General features: G+C 38.5%; 1 protein-coding gene across 3 annotated transcripts in view; it reads right to left on the minus strand.

Moving 5' to 3' along the window:
• Nucleotides 1–22,454, minus strand: part of ldb2a (LIM domain binding 2a) — a 97,379-nt gene that overhangs the window by 13,202 nt on the left and 61,723 nt on the right. For all 3 annotated transcript variants that reach the window (XM_044040163.1, XM_044040160.1, XM_044040162.1), the window contains exons 4-6: nt 12,173–12,295; nt 4,883–4,966; nt 392–515 (exon numbers count right to left, since the gene is read on the minus strand). In XM_044040163.1, coding sequence (XP_043896098.1) covers nt 392–515; nt 4,883–4,966; nt 12,173–12,295 — 331 coding nt within the window. The remainder of the gene's footprint in view (nt 1–391; nt 516–4,882; nt 4,967–12,172; nt 12,296–22,454) is intronic.

A 22,454-nucleotide genomic window follows, 5' to 3' on the forward strand; every position in this document is an offset into this window, starting at 1 on the left:
TGGAAAAGAGAAAATCAGTCAAACATATCAGCTTAAAAAAGGGAAAAAACTGCCATTATTATAGAGAAAAATGTAGAATCCCAGTTTGAATTTGGCTTCAAATACTGTGTCACTTTGAACATTTTTGAGATGACACACAACTGCCAATTTTGCCAAAATGTCACATTCAAACTTTGCGCTGTAATGTTTCCAGGGTTTGCAGAAAAGCAAAATAGAAATGAATCTGGTGTTATATTTGCTGAAAGGAGGAAAAAAAACAAGAAAACATAAAAGCTCTTGTTCCAGACGAGATTTGGGTTCCACAACAAAAAAGAAGGAAACGTTTCTTGCATTTTTGGAATCAGACGGTGGTAAAACCGCGAGCTCTCAGCAGGGGGCAGTGGGTCGTTACCTGGTGGAGCGACCATTCTCTGCCATTTCTGGAACAGGCATGTCTTGAGACAGTCCCGCGGGCTGAGGTTGTAGGTCTTGTGCCTCGACATGAGCTCCTGCATGGGCTCCAAGATGACACACAACTGAAAACACACAGAGAAAACAACACACGCACACTCCATTAAAGCCGATTTATTAAATATCTGATGAGAGAACAGGAACAAGGGCCATAAAAAATTGAATGTGTTGCTTAATTAATCACCGCAGACTGACTTTGAGTGATCAGCTGCGCAGTAAATCTGCTTTTTTTTTATAGACGCTCGCTAATAAAGAACCTTTTTTAAAAAAAAACAGGTTTATTGTCAAGTGCTTGAGATCGAAGGACAAGGAGACAGATAGAGAGAGAGGGAGATGGGCAGGATGATACATTTTAATATGAGCAGCCTTTGTCGAGCTGTTTACAACTCACAATAAAAATGTGAATGACACACACACACACAAACGCACACACACACACGCGCGCGCTCGTTTGTCGGCGTTTTTTTTTTTCTTTTCTGTCGACAAACACACATTCCTACACCACGCTCCGACAATATTCTCCAGCTAAAAGACCTTAAGCTCAATATTCAGTCTGGAGAAAACTGTAAATCTCTGCTGATCTGCAGTGAGAGGAACCCGGGGTCAGGCTGTCATCTTTAATACGTCAGGCTTAGCTTATCCAGATAACATCTGGATAACATTGCGCGCCGGTCAGCTCGGCCTCCGTCAACATGCAGCAATCATCCCACGTGCGTCCAAGACCGGTGCGGTCAAGTTTGGACAATCAGTGTCCATCTGCAATAACAAGACAACACCAGGCAGTCTGGTCTGGTCTGGTCTGGTCTGAACCTCCAACAGGAGAAAGTTCTCCTGTGTTCTCTTTTATGAGTGTATTGTTATGTGACAATACAATAATAATCATAATATTGTCTTATTGTAAACTGCCGTTCTCTCTGTGTAAGAATGAGTGACATCTAGTGGTGAGACTGAAGATTGTTTCACTTAGCGCTCCCTGGTTTACTTCCTACGCTGAGGCATAATTAAGGCTAAGACGTTGGTTAATGAATGCAGATGTATGCGTAATATTAACACAACAAGTGATTCTAGTGAAATGCACCAAAACAACAAGTCAAATTGGATAGTACGAATGAACTTGGCAATAAATACCAATTCTAATTTTAAAGTGATTAATCACTGACTGAAATAAAAATCTAGGAAAAGAGAAGCAACAGTTTTCCAATTCAAACAAGCAAATAAATCGCTTGTAGAATGTCAAGAAAAACGACAAAAACAAATTTGTGCCTGAAATAGCGACAAATTTACAGTCAATTCTGCAAAACCTCCAACATGTTTGAATTGGTAAACAAGTCATTTCTTTGAGCTGTTTTGGTAAATGAATTACAAATTCATTTTAGCATTTTTATGGGTAAAATTGTTGGAAAAATTCTGCAAAATAATTTGGGGGAGCCAAAAAAAACTCACCCTCCAACCCGTCTGTGGGTCCTGACCCAGTCTTTGGGAACCACTAATTCAGTAAAACAACAATTAGACGATAAACTGGATTGTTTGGAAATAAATCTGCAGTCGACTTAAGTGTTTAAAACAGAAATGATTACAAATATCTGCTCTTCAAAGGGAAAATATTGAGATTTTTATGTTTTTGGCAAAAAAAGACATTTAAAAATATATTATTTATCCAAAAATGAAAGAATGAATCGACACGTTGAGTGAAAATGAAAATAACAACAAGGTTTTTGAGGAAATAAACGATGCTGTTGAGTCTTCTGAAGTATTCTGATTCTGATACGGGACTGACGTAGCTTAGCCGACGTAGCCACATACTTTGCTATTATTCACGCACGTTTTACTTTTTATTCACGTCTCCGTTTTCCTGTAAGGTCAAACCTGCGACTTGCTCAAGGGCACTTTGACGGTGCGAGGAAAAGGAACGGCGTTAATCATTCATCACGAATGACCTCCCCTGACCTTCAGTGTCCCAACACCTCCACGTTTGTGATGTCAGGTCTAATCAGCGAGCTCATCAACTCACAACACCTGCTTTCTTTTAAACATGATTGATATGTGTTCGTCAGACTCTCGTCTCGGCGTACGGACACGCGGTCACGTGACGTGCCGCTCCTCCCCCGCGTGTTTTTGATGCCACGCAGCTGGAGGTAAAGTGAACATCCCTGCGACAGACTAATCCCATGTTCTCCTCTGATTGTTCCCTGCCTGACTCTGTAATATCCCTGCACGGCTCAGCCAACAAGCGCTGGCTCTCTGCCTGAAAACAAGGGCTATTTTCAGGCTGAATCGTAGGAAGCCGGCAGCTCCGATACGTGGAGAGGCTCAAAAACCAGAGAGGGAGCGAGAGACGGAGAGAGAGAGAGAGAGAGAAAGGCCGGTTGTAACCTGGTGACCAGGAAACTGTCTGTCTCTTTTGGAAAGACTGATAAATGCTGGGAGAAAAAAGGCCATTAGTGTCAGATTAATGTGAGGAAATGTGAGGGTGTAGTTTACTGTGATAACAACACGGAGGAAAGTATCGTTCACAGACTGTGTGAATAACTGCACATGAGAAACAATGACGTCAGGTTTTACTCCTTTTTTTTGACTTCCTTGGAAGTAGTTTCCTGTTTAAAAGCAATATCAGATGTTTATTTATCATTATAACTATTTTATAAATAATATACTTTATCACTATGAATCTATTTCTTTTGACTTTTGTTAGTAAACGCAAAGAAAGAGAAATGTGTGTAAACTTTGAATCTTTAAAGGTTAAAATCTGCTTTTTAAAGGGCGCAGTGAAAACTGAGCCTTCAGTTGTGGTAAAAAATGTTATAAGTTATACAGGATTTATACTTCCTTGTCTTTATTACATATTTAAATTAGAGCTGAAACAATTACTTGTCGATGACGATTACTTTGATAAACGATGAATCGGTTTGAAGCTTTTTTTAGGATTAAAAAAAGATTTCTGATTGTTTCACTTTGTTAAATGTGAATATTTTCTTTGTTTCTTTGCTCCATAAAACAAAGATTAAAATCCAAGACATTCGAGAACATCATCATTTCCAGATTTGACAAACACATAATAAAAGATATCAAGAGATTCATCGATTATGAAAATGCAGCTCTAATTTAAATGTTGTTTACAAAAAGGCGATTCCATATTCGTTTCTAGAATTGTTTTACTTTACAGCTTCTGATGTCTTTGCAATCAAGTTCTCGTCTTTGCATTAGAAAAAAGAGCAGTCAGTAATCTCAGTTTGTTACCTTATCGACTTAAAAAAATCCTATTACACTTTCCCTTTAAATCGTTCAGCCAAACGAAAACAAACCTCAGAACGAGGTTCGCGTTTGTGGCATTTTTACACAAAACCACGTTGTGTACTGGAAACGTCTTCTTTCCACATCAGACCACAGAGACCGTGCAACTTTACATCAAATAAACAACAATCTTTTTTTCCATAACAGGCATTTTCTCTGAAATCAAGAATGAACACAGGCTAAATCTGAGGCGTGTAATTACAGATACTTGAATTATGTGTTATTTTTTTCTTCTTCTTCCAGCAGCATTTGAGTTTCTGTGGAGAAAAATCATTGTTACAGGAAAACAAAAAGCAGCCTGCCCTCCCTCGCTCTCTCCCTCGCTCTCTCCCTCGCTCTCTCTCTCCCTCTCTGTGTCTTTCTTCACTCAGTTATTATAAGCAGCCGAGGTGCCGTTCCCCGATTCGTGCGCCATTTCACAATTATGAGTCTCAACAGGGAGCGTTCATTAATGTTATGCTAATTTTCTGTATCCAATTAATTCTTCTCTCTCTCCGTCTCTCTCTCTCTCTCTCGCTCGCTCGCTCTTGTTCTCCTGTTAGGAGAGCGGAGCTGTCAGTCAACTGTGGCGTCGGGGAAAAAAGAAAAAAAGAAAAACACAAATAAAAGCCTGTAAAATAATCACCAATGTATTCAGACAGCTTACGCTTCCCATTCCCGTAAACTGTGCCGCTGCGGTCAGGTACAAAAATAATATATATATATATATATATATATATAGTAAAGGAGGAATAAGTGCTCATTTGTTGTTTTGAAATTAAACACCGGGTTTTTCCAAACGCTTTAAGAGTCATAAAAGGTTTTTCAATCCCTGCACGAGTCACGACGTGACTTTAAATAAAGGAAAAATAAAGGCAACGCAAGTAAAAACTCAAAACACATTCAAGAATTTTAAAAGTTTGACTTTAAGGCGTCACACGCTGAAGGAATTTTGTGTACATGATAGAAACACACAAACACGTGCTGTCTAGACACATAAGTATCAGCGCGTCTGGTTGCGATGAAACACACGAGGAACGTGAATCAACGCACTTAAAAATGGACAAGAATCGTTCCTCTGTGTGTCTTCAGTGTGAGGAGGGAACACAGACACACACACAGACACACACAGACACACACAGACACACACGGGAGTGTTTACCCTGAGGTAGTTGAGGGTGAAGTTGGTCAAACCCATGCGAGTGATGTTTTTGGACAGTTGTTCCAGCACCTGAGGGTCTTGTGCCTGTAACGTCAGCAGCAGAGGAAATGAAAATGAAGAAAATGTCACATATTAAAGCAAAAATAAAGAAAGAAATAATACACACGTCATCACATGCTTGCATCCTGCAGAATACCATTTTACTTGATTTTTTACAAAAACGGGTCTATAGGCAATTAGGCTAATTGTCGGTTCTGCACAATCGACACACTCGCAGCCTCCGGTCATAAACGCAAACTACTTAACGTTGTTATTGCAGTTGCTATTAATCTGAATGGAAGCGTTTGCTGGCCTTCATTTCACGCTACTGTCAAACACCGGGCTAATTAATCAATATTACTTTGTCATCCCATTTAAAATTCCTCACATTGTAATTCCTCATCTCGACTGAGTGTGATGATGATGATGATGATGTTTGTGGTGAAGCGGCGACAGAAACGTGTGCAGATGCCGCTCAGGTTTTTTATTATTGTGTCATTTCTACTTTGTGTTAATGTTAAAGGTCCAGTTTGTAAATGAACAAAACTTAGAAATCACCTGATTGTATAAAATGTTGATTTTCTGACTCCAGAATGAACCTCGGGCTCAGCTCTACAGAGGTGGCCATTTTTGGAGAGTACAGTAGCCCACGAGGGACAAACCAAACATATTCTTATGCTTATGCACAGCTAAATTTGGAAGGGAGGAGTGGAGTGAGGAGTGGGGTGCAACATGCAACTTCCACGATGAATTGATTATTAATCGAATTGTAAATGAATCACCGACTATTTTGATAATTGATAATTGATAAACTGTTGTTTTCATTATTATTCTTTGCTCTGTATAACAAAGAACCGCTCGGTCTTCCTTCAGGCTCCATCACGGTCTCTCAGATCTGATGATCAGATCCCAAAAACTAGGCTGAAGCTCGGGGGAGACCGGACTTTCGCCGCCATGGCTCCCGAACTCCCGTGGAATGAGTTGCCAATTAACATCAGACATTCACTATAGACACTCTTAGTTAACTCGTTGTACAACTTCTCCTTTTCTTCCTTGGCCTTTGACGCAGTGTGAGCTGTTGTGTGTTTTTATAGCTCCGTGAATGTGAGATGTTTGTGTTTATTTGCTTATTTTACTGTTATTTTAACGTTACTGTACGGCACTGGGTTGTTCCTTTAAATGTGTCCTATAAATAAAGTGGATTGGATTGAAAATAAATGTGTGTTTAATGGACAAAACTGTCAAAAAGACAGTTTGAGGTAAACACTGATCGAATTTATGAAACAAATTTGCATGTTCTACCTCTGCGTGTGTGTGTGTGTGTGTGCGTGTGTGTTTCCTCCCACTAATATGGGGATTAGTTAAAATTGATCACTCTGAATTGAATGTGAGTGTGTGAGTGGATAGTTGTCTGTCCCTGTGATGGACTGGCGATCTGTCCGGGGTGTGACCCCCCCGCCTTTCACCCTATGTCAACTGGGATTAGCAGCTTATTAGCGACCCTCATGTGGAGGATAAAGTGCTATAAGATGGACGGACCTACTTTAATGCATATCTCAAAACATAACCTAGTTGTTGGCTACAATCAATTAATAGTAAAAAAAAAGAATTCTGTGCAGGTGCAGGAGTAGTATAAATAATGTTAAATTTGAACAACAACTGAAAAAAAAGAGGCCAAGATTCCAATTATAGGATGTCATCTGATTATGAAAAACTCCACATAGACACATGATTATTCACTAAGCTTGTTTGCCGCTCCAAGAATAAGTCAAATTCTGAAAAAGCTGTAGGTGTTGACAGAGCAAAACATGGCCCAGACTGAACTGAAGCAGTGAGCTCACTTACATTCCTCGCCTCATGAAAAATGCATAATTCTATCTCCAGTCACATCTGTGTGTGTGTGTGTGAGAGAAAGTCCTTCAGCAGACCGGCGTGAGTGACGGCACAGCTGAGCGAGGCTGCATTATTGGCAGCCGCCTCACACCGAACTCTGAATGACTTCACTCATCAAGTAGAATTAGTCTAAACGCACTGTACAGAAATTTGTCTCTGCCGCGCCGGCGCCGCAGACGTGTCAACAATTTGTAGAGATGCGAGTAAACAGCGGCACATATGGTGCCGCGGACGACACAGGCGCTCGGTTCAAGAGGCCAAACACATACACACACACGCACACACAAACAACAACAGAACACACTGCAGCACAACAAAACACACACGCACACACAAACAACAACAGAACACACTGCAGCACAACAAAAACACACACACACAACAGAACACACTGCAGCACAACACAACACACATACACACAACAACAGAACACACTGCAGCACAACAAAACACACACACACACAAACAACAACAGAACACACTGCAGCACAACAAATCACACACACAAACAACAATAGAACATACTGGAGCACAACAAAACACACACACACAAACAACAACAGAACACACTGCAGCACAACAAAACACACACAACACAACAGCACTGCAGCACAACACACACACACACACAAACAACAAAACACACTGCACACAACAAACACACACACACACAAACAACAACAGAACAAACTGCAGCACAACAAAACACACACACACACAAACAACAACAGAACACACTGCAGCACAACAAAACACACACACACACACACACACAAACAACCACACACAAACAACAACAGAACACACTGCAGCACAACAAAACACACACACACAGACAACAACAACAGAACACACACGGTGTTCAGAGTCTAACATGCGTGTCAATCATCCAAATAAGACGTTTAAACAGTTTCAGATAATGTCTGTAAGTCTGTATGTAAACTTACATTAATGTACAGTAATAACATGGTAACACACTCATAACAGATACAATACTGAGACAGTGAAACCATGTTATACTGACAATTATTATTATTATCATTATTATTATTATGTCATTAAAGTTATACAGTAAAAAGTTCCATACAACTGAAATACCTCCTTCAGTGTGTGTGTGTGTGTGTGTGTTCCTAGCATAAGAACTGACCTGGTTTTAGTCCTCATGTAGACCAAAACCTGGTTTTAATGAGGCAGAATCTAATTTCTGAGGAACTAGATCAGGTTTTGTCCAGACTTTCCAAATGAATGGAAGTCAGAGCACTGTCCTCACATGAGTAGCTGTGCAAACCTGTGTGTATGTGTTTGTGTCTGTGTGTGTGTTCTGGCATAAATACTGACCATGTGAGGATGAGTTTAGTCCTCACATAGAACAAAACCTGGTTCTAATGAGGCAGAAGCTTGTGTCTGAGGAACTAGTTGAGTCTAGGGCTGAGTTTGGAATGTGGTTACAGGGATCCGGTTCTGTTTCTGCTGTGGACGTCAATACGTTGTCCTCACATGAATCGCTGTGCAAACCCGTGTGTGTGTTTGTGTGTTTGTGTGTGAGAGGGATTTGTATGCATTGCTGTGTGGGTGGCTGGGAGGGAGGAGGAGGAGGGAGGAGGAGGAGGTGCAGCAGCAGCAGATGTTGGGGTGAGAGACACAGATCACACATCAGCTGAAATGATGCACAGCAGCTCCTGTAGAGTATTTATATTGTTGTTCTTTGTGTGTTTTTGCATTGTTTCGCTCAGCGTTTGTTTTGTTTCCTGCAAAATTCCCTTCAATCATTTATTTTAATCAAACACTGCAGCGAAAACTGCAGTTAGCATTTTACAGATTCTACAAAGAGCCCTTTTTAGCAAACTATATTTGATTTAAAGCAAAAGTTCATACGTAGAATATCCACAAACATGTAGTCCATACAAAATATTATTAAAGATATGGGAAAAGGAGCTGCTGCCCTACATGTGATGTACATCACATGACTAAACTCTGTCATAGCTTCACATTTACTGACGATACTGTACATTATTAACTATCCTAAATACAAATAAACAACATTGTTTGCGCAATAGATCATTAAATTATACAGTAAATTTATCTGTGACTGCGCTTCACAATGTGAAATTGACTTTTTTACAATCTTTACACCTGTTTTTTTCCTAAAATCATTTTTAATTAAACTTAACTAAGATACTGTTGATGCCCTCTGCAGTCACAGATGGCTAGTATAGATTTTTTTTTACAATAATAACAATACAAATGTAGAATGTTTTCCTTTAAATCACGAGGTCCTCTGCTGGTGCAGCATGATCTGCATTTTTTCAACTTCCCTCTTCTGAATCCCTCGTGTGTGAACGTGCTTTCATTAATCCAGCCGACGATCAAACAGAGTGAACTCACAGATCTGGCCTGGAAACCTCAATACCCCACAGAATCCCACTCTCTAGGAATTAGTGTGAAAACCCACAGGGCCCAATTTGCTGGCGAGCGAAAATTCATGTGAAGATTTGGCCCCAAAATTGAAAACAGTAGCTGTAAAGTCAAATCTGCCGCTCGACTTTCACTGCGTTTGGATCGACAGAAAAAATAAATCTGACTTTTATTTATCGAGCTAACGGATGCATGAGAGGATGGCAGTTGTAATTCATACAGTATTTTTCCAGCTGCAGTTAAAGAAACAGGGTTTGCTCATTACAAAGTAAAAAGAAAGTTTCATGTGTTTGAACCTAATTTTTGTCAATGAAACTTTAATTAAATTTAATTAAATGATGTGCAGTGGGATATTTGTTAATCTCGTCCCCCAAGTTCCATCACTAGCTCTACTCGACACTGCAGCTCCTCCTCAGTGTGGGCGGAGCCATCATAGCACAGCTGCACGAAAATTGCTGCGTTGCGGCGACAAAACACACAAACCAGTGTTGTTTTCATTGTAACTGAATCATAACAATCAGTTGATATTAAACCAATTAGTTCAGTACTTCCTGCATGACCGGTCACATGACTTTCACCATAAATACTGAGATTTTTGGACATTTTCCTTTGCTAATGTTGGAGATTAACGCATGTGTTTAGTCTGTTTAACTAATTAATCTACAGTTCGCCGTTGTTTGCTTTGACTCTTGTGTCGGACGTCGTGCTTGCGACTCTTCCAGTGACGACACTTTCTGACCAGTCAGTGGCCGACACAGTTTAGCATCAGCTGTTGCCAGAGCTATCGCTAATAGAAAATCAACACACACAGAACACGAGTAGAGCCGGGCCGAGCCGTACCAGAACTGTACAAGTTAGTGTTTGTTAAAGCCTTTGACTGACGTGAGAAGAATCTGACTTATATGTATAGCAGAGGCTAGCATTGGTGCTAGCATTGCTGTCTCCGGTTCAAATCTCAATCCCAGCTGACTCAGCTCACAGGCCAAACACACACGAGACAAACAACTATTCATTCATACATTCACAACAATTAATCTGATCACCAACCTACATGTTTTTGGACAGTGGGAGGAGATTAGGAGATTAGAGCAACCAGCTGTGAGATGTTTGAGATGTCTCCACCATGTCCACGTCTTAGCGGTTCAAAGTATTTTTTAACACACCCAGATAATGAAGTGCCGTGATGCGTATTTACATTTGAATCTGATTAAAGCTGCTCTTCATGCTCCGTGCATGGTCACCCCACCATAAATAATAGAGGATTCCAGAACAGAGAAGAAGACAACAGCAGCAACAACATGAAACAATCCAAGTGAGACTGAATTCATGCTCTGTCAGCACTAAACATTGTAATATTTTAAAGTTAATTGAAGCTGGCGTTGTTTTGACGTCATAGATCATCAATCTATACGAGCTTTATCGCCACCTAGTGTCGCGGAGTCAGATTCCCTGCTCGTGCTCACACACTGTGACAGAGGTTAAATACTGTCGATGTACACAAGAGCAGATTTAAAGGATTTAAAAACATTATATTTGTATAACTTCTAGAACTTGGCACAAACAGAATAATCGTCCACCTTCTCTCGTTAATTAAAACACAACAGAGTTATTTGGTCCAGTTTGAAATCATTAGACAGCAGAAAACTAAACGTGGGCCACACTTAGTGGAATTAAGCAGATTATTCATTCGACCTTGTTTTTTCTTTCTTTTTCTCTCTTTTTTTCAGACCAGAGCCCTTTTTCTTTTTTCTTTTTTTATCCTCCGCGGCCTTTGATGTCTACAAATAAATTGGTTTGCAAAGAATCCCCTGCAAACTGCTTTGTTAGCGTTTAAAATTCATGTGTTCATGAACAGCTCCTGAAAGAAGAAGAAGGAAAAAGAAAAGTGTGTCGGCAGCAGAGTGCAGAGACCCTCGTTAGAATCAAGAAGTGACACCAAACACTGGCTTCATCTGTGTGTGTGTGTGTGTGTGTGTGTGTGTGTGTCACAACCTCCACTATCTACTGATACCAACATCAGTGCGACGCAGTCATTTAAAGGTACAGTGCGTAGGATTTATGGGCGAATTGCATGTTCAGGGTTCATTATGTGATAACAATTCGCACGTTCAGGCGCTTTTACAATAAAAAAATAATTATAATTGTATGTTTGTGCCACATGTTAATACTTCTGTCCTAAATCTTCCCAAACTGGACCTTTAAGCAGTTTTAACATATACAGTATATACAGAGGCTATAAGAATGTACAGTATAGAGCGTCTTATATCCTCTTTTTCAGCACAACTGAGGTAATCTGATGAAAATGTAATATAAAAGTATATAAAGACACCTGAGCAAAAAGTACTTAAAAATGTTTAAAATCGGATTGAAGTTGTGACATTTGTGAAATGTGAAATATGTCCCAGTTCAAAATTCACTTTTGCTCATTTTTATGAACAAAAAGAAAAGATTTTGTGACTTCTGCACAATACTTGCTACTTTATATCCCTGATAAGCAGAGCCATAACATGACTCAGCTAAAATGCAGCGACTGTTTGTTATTCATGTGTTTGGATTGAATCAGAGTTCATATTTTTTTATCTTTTTTTTATCTTTCCACTAAACTAACGACTTCTAACGTCTTTATTTGTGCTTTTCCATCAGTGACAGAGCTGATTAACTGCACATCAATTAAAAAAGACTTGAAAAAAAATCCCAAAAACGTGCATTAATCTCCAACATTTAGCAAAGGAAACGTCTTAAAAATGCTGAAATCCACATAAAACGACGTCACGGCAGTTTCACGCCGCCGTGTTACGACGACCCCACCCACGCTGAGGAGGAGGAGCTTTGCTAATAAAAAAACGACGTGACTGATACCAAACCCAGTAGAGACGAGTCGTACTAGAACTGTATCCCATCGGCTCCTCCCTGATGTGTGTGTGTGTGTGTGACGTCACTCACGTGCATGGCCAGGATGCTGCGCGGGATGAGCTCTCTGTACTGCCGGATGGTAAAGTGCCACGTCTTGATCCTCATCAGATCATCAAAGGCGAACTCCAGTATCAAACGTCCCTCTGTACAAACCTGCACAAAGATCACACGTTAGTTACTTTCACATCATGTCTCACTTTCTTCTTCTTCTTTCTTCTCTCGAACACGCCTCCGGGCAGATGTCAGCTGACTCCCGAAATAATGAATAATAAAGAGAGTTTATTATTGTTATTATTGTTGGCCGGGTGTGATTTTAATCAGGAAATAAATAAGTACACAAATAAAATGCTGGAAGGGTTGTTTTTTTTTTTTCCTGTCTCCAATTTTTTGGACTTTATTCAAGGACTCGGCAGCATGAGTGAGCTATTATGCTCCCAATATTTACTGCGCTCGCTTCCTTCATTCAGAGGCGTCCGCCGTCCTTGGGCCACTTCACCATCCCGCTATTTTCTAAAATGTGAAAATAAATGTAATCTGGAGAGGGGTGTGTTTACGCCAGAGACAAAAGAACTTCAGGTCAGAGAGAGTTGCCAATTAGGAAGAGAGAGAGACACACACACACACATACAGAGTGTGAGAGAGAGAGAGAGAGAGAGAGAGAGAGAGAGAGAGAGAGAGGGAGAGGGGAAAGAAAGAACAATTTTTTTTTCGCCCCCTTTAGCTGAATCCAGCGTTTCACCGCGGCCCGAGCGCTTCTCCCGTATTTTGTTGCTGTGACAACCAGGGGAAGAGAGGAGAGAAGGGAGAGATAGAGAGAGGAACGGAGAGACAGACAGAGAGGGAGGGGAGGGGAGGGGGGGGAATCAGCTGATTAGTTGGCATGGCAACGGCAAAGATGTAATCCCACCAGACACACTCTAATCAATGCCCCCAGCGCAGATGGTCTCCTGAGGATCAACAAGAAAGAGGCTAGCGGCCATACTGCAGCCCCCCCTCCCCCACCCACACACACACACACACACACACACACACACACACACACACACACCCACCCACCCACCCCAGCTGGTCACGTGATCCACCACTAACTCCACCAACACTCAGTTATAAAGCAAAAAAAGAAGAAGAATAAATATAAAACTGGAGCTGCTTTTTTTTTTCCCTCTGACTTGACTGAAAAAAAAAACAAATGTTCAGTGTTTGTGTAACGGTGTGTTTACCTAATATTCAACAGAGATTATAAGAAATAAAGAAATAACTAAATAAATAAACGTACATAGTAGTGTGTAAGGAAAAAGCTGTTGATTTCCCAACAGAATAAAACACAAGTGACAAAAATGATTATAGTTAGTAACAGTGAGGCAACTTTTAAAAAATCATTTCTATACTGGCCACTTTATTAGGTACGCCAATATAATGCAGCCTAAAACAATCGCCTTCTCTTTTTGACGTGTCCATTTTGTCGAGTGCAGTGATAGAAGATGCCTTTGGTGATATATACATAAATATATAACACATTCTTAATAATCCATAAAGGAAAAGTTCAAAAACCATGTTTTCACTGCATTACATCAAAAACATCACACTCTTCACTTATTTTGTATTTTTAACCTGAATTTCCCTGATTTTCTTTAATTCTAAATCTTAATTCTAAATCTTGTGCATCAAGGTTTTTTCTTTTTTTTTAATTTCTTCTCTTAAATCTACTTTTAATGGGAATAAATAATAAAAATGAACATTTCCACTTGAGTGGTGTTACAGTTAAAGACACAGCTGTACTACAGCGTGGTGGTGGCCTGATGTCGGTGTGGATTAGACTGAAGCTAAATATTTCAAAATAATCCTCAGTGTTTAATGGACACTGAAAATCTGTCTTTTATTCATTAAATTTTACTCACTGTGTCTTCCTGTTTGTCCTAATTGGGTGATTTTAATATTTTTCACATTTAAAATCTGCCTGCTTGAAGACACAAAGGCCATTTTCTGTGATATCACTATAAATTCATAATAATAAGAATAATAAAATGTGGTTATAGAGGTTAAATAGTCCACTATAGTCCATGGAGTCCACTGCAACACGTACGTCTAAATGTGACGTCGACAGACAGAGACAGAGATTTATGGATTTATCACACGACAGCAGGATTAAGTGTTTCTTTATGTTTTTGAGGAAACTGAACTTCTTAAAACAAACAAACCTTCTAAAACCCTCTGGATTAGCACTTGAGATAATAATGTTTTTCTTAGCTTGGGAAAAGTTGACATTTTGAACACTGGGATGTTTTTATTAGTGGTTTTATTGAAAGAAAATGAGACGTATTGATTGTTTTTTCCAAAATAAAAGGAGTAAAAACATGATGGATTCACTTTATAAACATGACCTATATTGTGACAAAATAGTCTTCTTTTATAGTAGATAATCCAGCTGCAATGTCTTTATTTTCCTCCTCTAAATGAAGTGTTTTTTTTTGCAGTGGGAGAGATTTTTTCACCCCTTGAGCCACAAAAAAACCTATTAAATAGACAAAATACTTGGGTGGATGTGAGGAAATAAATTATAATTGACATAATCCCTGAGTGCAGTTGTCTGCTTTTACCCACCAGCGGTGGAATAACTTGAATATTGTTTAGTCTGGTGAAGTTTTCCCAGGTGAAAACAATGCAGCGCTATTGATTTCCACAGCAACGACTGTTTCTTTAACTTCCTGCTCCTCATCCGGATTAACACTCAGACTAGACCGGAGATGATGGACCTACTAGAAAATCATTTCAATAAATAATGTATAATCTGAAAGTAAATAGATATGTAATGTGAATATAACAAGTGAGAAAAATGTGTTATTATTAAGTGACGGAAGAGTACGATGTACACATGTAAAAAATAAAATAAAACAGCCTGAATTCTGAGAAAAAAGTGAGAATTCTGAGATGAAAGTAAAAATTTGGATATTAAAGAAAGAAATCGGAATTCTGAGATTAAAGGAAATGTCAGAATTCTGAGATTTTTGACTTTAATCTCAGAATTCATGCTGTTTTATTTTTTTTTTTACATGCCCTAATACTCTTCTGTAAGTACAACTTCTAAATACATGAAATAATATTAATAATAACAATAATTTGTAACTCAAAATAAATGCAGTTTTCTTTAAAAAACTTAAAACATATGAGTTCATTAATAACTTGAAATGTCAGTATCAAAGTCTTTCATAGACATTTATGAAGGTTGTCTAAAGTACCAGAACAGTCAGGAGAAAATATGAACATGAAACTAACTTCAGGGGTTAAAACAACAACAACACTAAATGACGGGGTAATCAGGTCGGTTTGTGCATCACATGTAACTTCCACACACTACTATGACATTTATTGTAAAGTTAGGGTCAGAATGACCCCGCCCCCTGGTCGTTTTAGTGTTTTTAGAATGATTTTAATTGCCATAAACGTGCAGGAATGAGTCTTAGTGGCACGGTGCGTTCACAGTCTGTCTTCTGTTTTGGCTAAAAAATCATGTTCCCTTATGAAAACTAAAGAGCAGGAATATCCCGTGGAATCAAAAAAAACAGAAAAGTGCTCCATTAAATGGTACAGGGCCCCTCACAGAGAGTCCTCATTGATTTAAGAGCAGGGTCATAAATCTTCCACACATCGGGGCCTGAGATCAGGGGATCTCCGGGCTCCGAAGAGCGAGAAAGAATAACAGCGTCCCCGCTGCAGAGATGCTATTCAATACTGTAACTCTGACATGACAATCTCTTCACGGCAGAAGTAGCTGAAGGTCATTAGATCGATTATGAAGAGCATCGACGGCCGCCTCTGGTGAATATAAATTGGCTCAAAGTCGACTAAAATGTCCTCAATTATATCAGCGATGTGCTGACGTGCAGCGACGATACTGTGACTCCACACAATCACACACACGTTAACAACACTGTTTATGGTTATTGAGCAGTGTAAATAAGTCACGTGTGTTATATTGTTGTACAGATGTCAGGTACACCAGTGTTTCCCCAACTCACTTTTTATAGATGATAAACATTTATGACCCAATTTAACGCATAAAAAAGAGTAAATTTGTGCATAAAAGAACATTTTTGACTATTTTTTTGCTGCAATTTCTGTCACAAACCCATAATTATCTCAAATATGCAGTTTATTTTGCCGTGTTATGGTGATGCCACGACTCAATAAGCTGTGGAATAAGTGTGTTATAGTGTAGTAGTGTAACTCATTTGAAGTTAAATCAAAATATACACAGTTTTTAGCTCTCTTACTGTTACTTTAACACTGGAAAAGTTACTATGTGGGTAAAGCTGTTAGGGATGCAACAATTTTGAACTCTTTTGAGTGTTTTTTTCAACAAAAACAAGATTTTCCAGATTGTCTGGTTTCTTTGCTCCATGTAACAAAGAAATCACTGAAACTGAATTCATTTTGGTTTGTGGACAAAAACAAACATCATTATTTTAGGTTTGGTCAACATTTTTTATGAAGTCAGCTAGCTTAAATGCTAATGCATTAACAATAAAGTCCACTAGCTTAACTGCTAACGTATTAGCTATAAAGTCCGCTAGCTTAAATGTTAACAATAAAGTCAGCTAGCTTAAATGCTAACGCATTAGCGATAAAGTCTGCTGAATATCAGCAGAAGTGAGATCGGCGTATCGTGTAAATACTCTCTCATATACTTCATAAATCATGTCCTGTATCTTGTTGTAATGCTAATTCTTCTGTTTGTCTATATTGCTCTTGTTTTGTTTTTATACTTTTACATTTATCCTAGTTCATTGCTTATTGTATTTCTGTTTCGCAGGACTGAACACTTCATGGAAAAAAGTCAATAAAATCTCAACACGATTGTTAATTCAAGCCCAAAAGTGTATTCATATACCATTTTTTTTTATTTTATTACATATTGTCCTGACCTATACAATCTATCTGCAAACACAGATTAATTTTAAATGTCTTTTTTTTTAAAAACACCTAATATTGCAAATTATATCACAGTTTCAGTAAAAATTATAGCAATTGGACGCTTATTCAAAATCATTCAGCTGTACTGTTTTGTCATTTCTTCATTTTTGTTGTTGCTTGGATTTCCCCGAATCAAATCTAATGTAATCTAATCTAATCTAATACAGGAATATTTGAATATTTGTCTGTTTAAATAACAGTACATAAACAGCCTTGACATAGCATGGACATGCAGTATATGTATCTCTGGGACACAGCCTGAATTATCCAGATATTATTTATAAGACATGTCGTCCCACAGAGAGACAACTCAAATCTCACATCTGTGAAATATGAAGACACTACAGAAGCTCAAGCAAGGCCCAGAACAAACACACGTCTGCTGATAACAAACACACGTCCACCGGTAAATTTCTCTGTGAAAAGAATAAAAAAAAGAGAAAAAAAAGAAAATCCACCACCCAGGGAATTAAATTGACTGGCACTGCAGCGGCGATCACCATGTCACTAACTCGCGTCGCCTTTTGCTCTCTGCTCCACTCTCAGCTTGCACAACTGGGCACCGGTAACAAGGGCCAGGCCCTGAGCGCCAACACACACACACACACACACACTGGTCAGGAGACACAGCAAGGCATGCTGGGTAGTGGGAAACAAGGAGCATGAGGGGGGTTTCTGGTCAAATTGGCAACCCTGTGTCACCTTGTCAACACCTCGCCCAACCCTCACATGTTGCCCCCCCCACACACACACACACACACACACTTTTTACAGACAGCCTGCAAAACTCCGCCCACTTTGTTAGAGTGTCGCACCTGAGTAATGAGAAATATGGGCGAGCGAGAGAGGGACAGAGAGAGAGAGAGGATGACAGTCGTGGAGGCTGTTTTTAGCTGGTGCACAGAGTTCCTGGAGAGGTTTTCATAATTACTGCTGCGTTTATTTTTAAAATAAATGTCTTCTCTTCTCCAGAGGGAGCCTAATTAAATATTTTAAACTCTGCCTCGGCCAATTAGGGGTGTAAGTAAATATGAACGCGCTTAAAATACTGCAATAATGTCACCACGGCGTGAAACTCTGTATCGACAGGGACGATAGTTTCGAGCTGTAGTTAAGCCTCCGACCACTAGTTGACAGTAGATTGTTCACTTCTTCTTGTCTCTACTGTTAATGTTGCTTTTACTTTACAGGTTTTCTAAAACAAAACTTATAAAGATTGTTTTCTCATATAACACCAGATGTTCTCCAACTATGACTTCCAAATGTTATGTAAAAGTGTAAGTTTATGAATTTTCAGACGCAGGAAAACTTAACTTTTCACATTTTACTTGACAAACTTGTAATATTTAGTTCATACATTGTTATTTTAAGTGCACTAAATGTAGATTGGAGCTAAAAACTGGTGTTTATTTAAGTTAATTTAATTTATTTGTTAATTTAATTTATAAATTGTTAATTTATTATTAAATGAAATTAATAAAAACCAAAAATATCACACACACAAACAAATAAACCCACATCGGTCCATTTATATCTTCTTATAATCTCACACAGTGTGCTTTTTTAAAGGATCAGTTCAGTCTATTTCAGCATTATTTGTATTTCTTCTAGTTAGTGCCTCTTATTTTTCTCCTCTCGGTCGTGATAATAAGGTTTTAATTAGGTTTGACATGACGAGGGAAACAGATGATCCACCTGAGCAGCTGCTGCTGAGACAGATATCATCTCCATTTAACCACAAGTTAAATAAATAAGTTACAGCCACGTGTTTATTTATTTTTTCACAGTGAAATCCCGGTGAAATAAAGGATTCCTTACAGTTGCTGCTGCTGCACTGACTTTTAATTTAATCTGCATCATTGTTGTTGGAACCATATGGAAAATAACTGGTGTCGCAGTCAAACTGTTCCCCCGTCATATAATGTCCAAATTAGCTTTGGTAACTTTCAAATTCATGTTTTCTGTGATGTTTGTCTGGTCAGTGCTGAAAGAAAAGATACAAAAGTGATTTCTCTAAAGTTTACAGCAAAGATTTAAAGATTTAACAACCTCGTTATCATCATACTAGAAGTTTGGACGTGAAACTGATATTTTTTCAGTCAGAGCAAATAAACTGAGAGAGAGCGACTGAGAGAGAGTGCGACTTTTCTCTCTTTTTCTTTTTTTAAATGTCTTTTGAGTCGTTGCTGAATCTCAGCAAATGACACCATGTTGTTATTACTGCGGAAAAAAAACAAAGGCACAAACTGCTCTTATATATACATATATATACTATATATATATATGTATATATACACATATGTATATATATATATATATATATATATATATATATATATATATATATATATATATATATATATATATATGTAGAGAGAGAGAGAGCCCTGTTGTAATAAAGTAGAATAATTGGTTAAATGTGCTGATGCCAATAAAGTAAATTTGAATCAGACTTTTTCAAAGCGAGCGAGAGAGAGAGAGAGAGCAAGAAAGAGAGACAGGCAGAGGAAGAGAGTGAGAGAGGCAGAGGGAGAGCAAGAGAGCGGGTTGGGAGCTGGGGATGATTTCTCTAGGGATGAAGGATGCAGTGTGCATGTGTGTGTGTGTGTGTGTGTGTGTGAGGGTATAGGGTGCAGGGGAGAGAAGAGGGGAGGATGAGAGAGCGGTGGAGTAGAGAGCAAGGGGAATGAGCGAGTCAGGCAGGGGAATGAGACAGAGAGGGAGGGAGGGAGGGTGGTGGAGGAGTGAGGGAGTGAGGGGATGAGGGGATGTGGGGGTGAGGATGGTGGTGTTTGAGGAAAGCGAGGCGAGGCAGAGCTGATTGAGATTCGGGGGCCTCCAGAGCTGCAGGCTCACGGCTGCTCGCAGCTCAGAGACGAACACGCTCAGTTATTGGAATTCTTTTTTTCTTTTTCTCTTTTTCGCCTGCACCCCCCATCACTACAACTCCCCCCCCTCCTTTTTCTAATGAATTAATTCTTCTCATCCAATTTAGGTGGCGATGCAAAGAGAGCAGCGCTGCAAGCGTCAAATTTAGCTTTTTTTTGTTGTTGACCGCGCTCGACCACTTCTGTTTGGGTTAATATCAGACACCCGTTATATTATTATTGTTATTATTATTATTATTGTTATTACTATCAACAACAACAAAAGACACTTCCTGTATGTTCTGCGTGTTTCACCAACACAACATCACACAAACCACCACCCCTTTATACAACACCCCCATCAATCACTGCAGGATTTTATAAACATCATCCGTTTCCATTTCCAGAGCAAGAATGTCACCATAAACAATAATAATAATGTATATCTACGCTGCCATGTTACCTGCCTTATGAGGAAAGTTCATTTACCTCATCTCAGCTTGAATTCACTCCTTCTTTGAGTCAACAAATGCATTCAGACTGAGAAGTGCATAGAAAAATCTTATCATGATATACTTACTTTTTTACATCATTCTATATCGATATGAATCAAAATCCTTGAATTTTGAGATATTTCTGCATCTCAAAGATGTAAAATAAATAATTAGGGCTTCAAATTTAAGCTGCATTATTATTATTATCAAGTGACCTTTTACATAGAATTTAGTTGATTCCATGTATTTTTTGTTTATTTCACACGTTTATTCAATATAATCAATATGATGATTACCAATGCAACAGTATTTAAAGTCATCACAGATACCTGGCGTCCAAAATCTTAGACCATATCTCGTCCTGTCATATAAAGTTTGTTTGGACACCAAAGCACAAAAAGGCAGATAAATGAATATGTGTGTATTTAAAAAACAAACAAAAAAAACATTAATAATTCAGCAGAAAGTCCTTAAAACTGAACATCTGCTCGTTTCTGCCCTGTGTGTAAACTAAATATCCAGTTTCAGCCTTCATACACTCTAAATAGGTCTGTAATTTACCATTATCTTCATAATTTTCTCGACTAATCGAGGAATCATTCGGTCGACGTGATGTCAGAAAATGTTGAAGAATGTTGACGTCCTGTTTTGAAATGTCTTAAAATGTCCTGTTTTTGTCCAGAAAAGATTCCGTTTTAATGATTTCTTTGTCAAATGGAGCAAAGAAACCAGGAAATTAAAAATTAATCGATTCATCGACTAATAGTTTTGGCCCTAATTCTGTATTTGAAAGTGTAGCAGTGAAACCACTGTCAAAAGACTATAAAGGACTTCATTTTATGTATTTGCTTTGTTTTAAACAAACGTATGTGAGTTAAATCAGTGTTGATTAATCATATTACATGTTACATGTTCTGCATATGATGTTTTTTTTGTTTTTTTACCAAACAACAACAAAAGACATTTCCTGTATTTTCTACAGGTTTTACGCTCATTTACAACAACATAAGATCACAAACAGCCTCCACCAGCAGCTGCACCAGCAACAGCAGCACATTTACACATCCATCCCCAACCCCCCATCCAACCACTGCATGAATAATAAAATGCACAGAAACAGACGTGACCTCAGGATCCTCACATGTAGGCAGCCACTCATACACTCTAAAAAAAATAATGTAAGAGTTTTTAATATGTAAATAAATGCAAAATTTCCTGAGAAAATCACATCTAAATGTGAAAAACTGAGGCTTTTTCTTGATTAACGTATATGCTGTGTTCATTTAGAGAAGAATGGACTCAAAATAAAAGGATTTGTGCAGACGCAGTGGTTCATTTAAAAAAATACACAATGGAAAACAACTGATCTTGTTTATCTCTGTGTTAAACAATGATGTTTTTTCTTTAAAACTTGCACATAATAAACCCCTGAAAATATCACACAAACACGCTGACACACGTGGATAAACGTTAACGTGATGTGACGCGCAGCATTAGAAATCATGTGACTGAAAAATCCTGAAATCCTAATATGTTTTTTTGGACGACTAAAATCACACACGTGAATACGATGAATCCGGAGTGACTATGAGTTAAATCTGCTCCTCGTTTAAAAAACTACACTTGTGCTCACGGGAAGTCAAATTTAAGGGTTTAAGAAAAAAAAAATTAAAATTTCAAGTCTAGTATACATATATATGTATATATGTATGTATTTATATGTATATATACATATATATATATATATATATATATATATGTATATATATATATATATATATATATATTATTCCTTCTGTAGGATCATAGCCCTTGGCTGGTCATCCTATAAGTTAATTTCACACACACACACACAGAGCGAGTGTCAAGTCCTGAAAACAAGAGGCCGTGTAGCTGTTTAATGTCAGAACAATCCGGTGCGGTGCTGTAGCTCAGGGTTCATGGTACAGGGAACATGGAATCCCTTTAGCTCGACTGCTC

Source organism: Solea senegalensis, linkage group LG12, assembly GCF_019176455.1.
Source record: "Solea senegalensis isolate Sse05_10M linkage group LG12, IFAPA_SoseM_1, whole genome shotgun sequence".
NCBI lineage: Eukaryota > Metazoa > Chordata > Actinopteri > Pleuronectiformes > Soleidae > Solea > Solea senegalensis.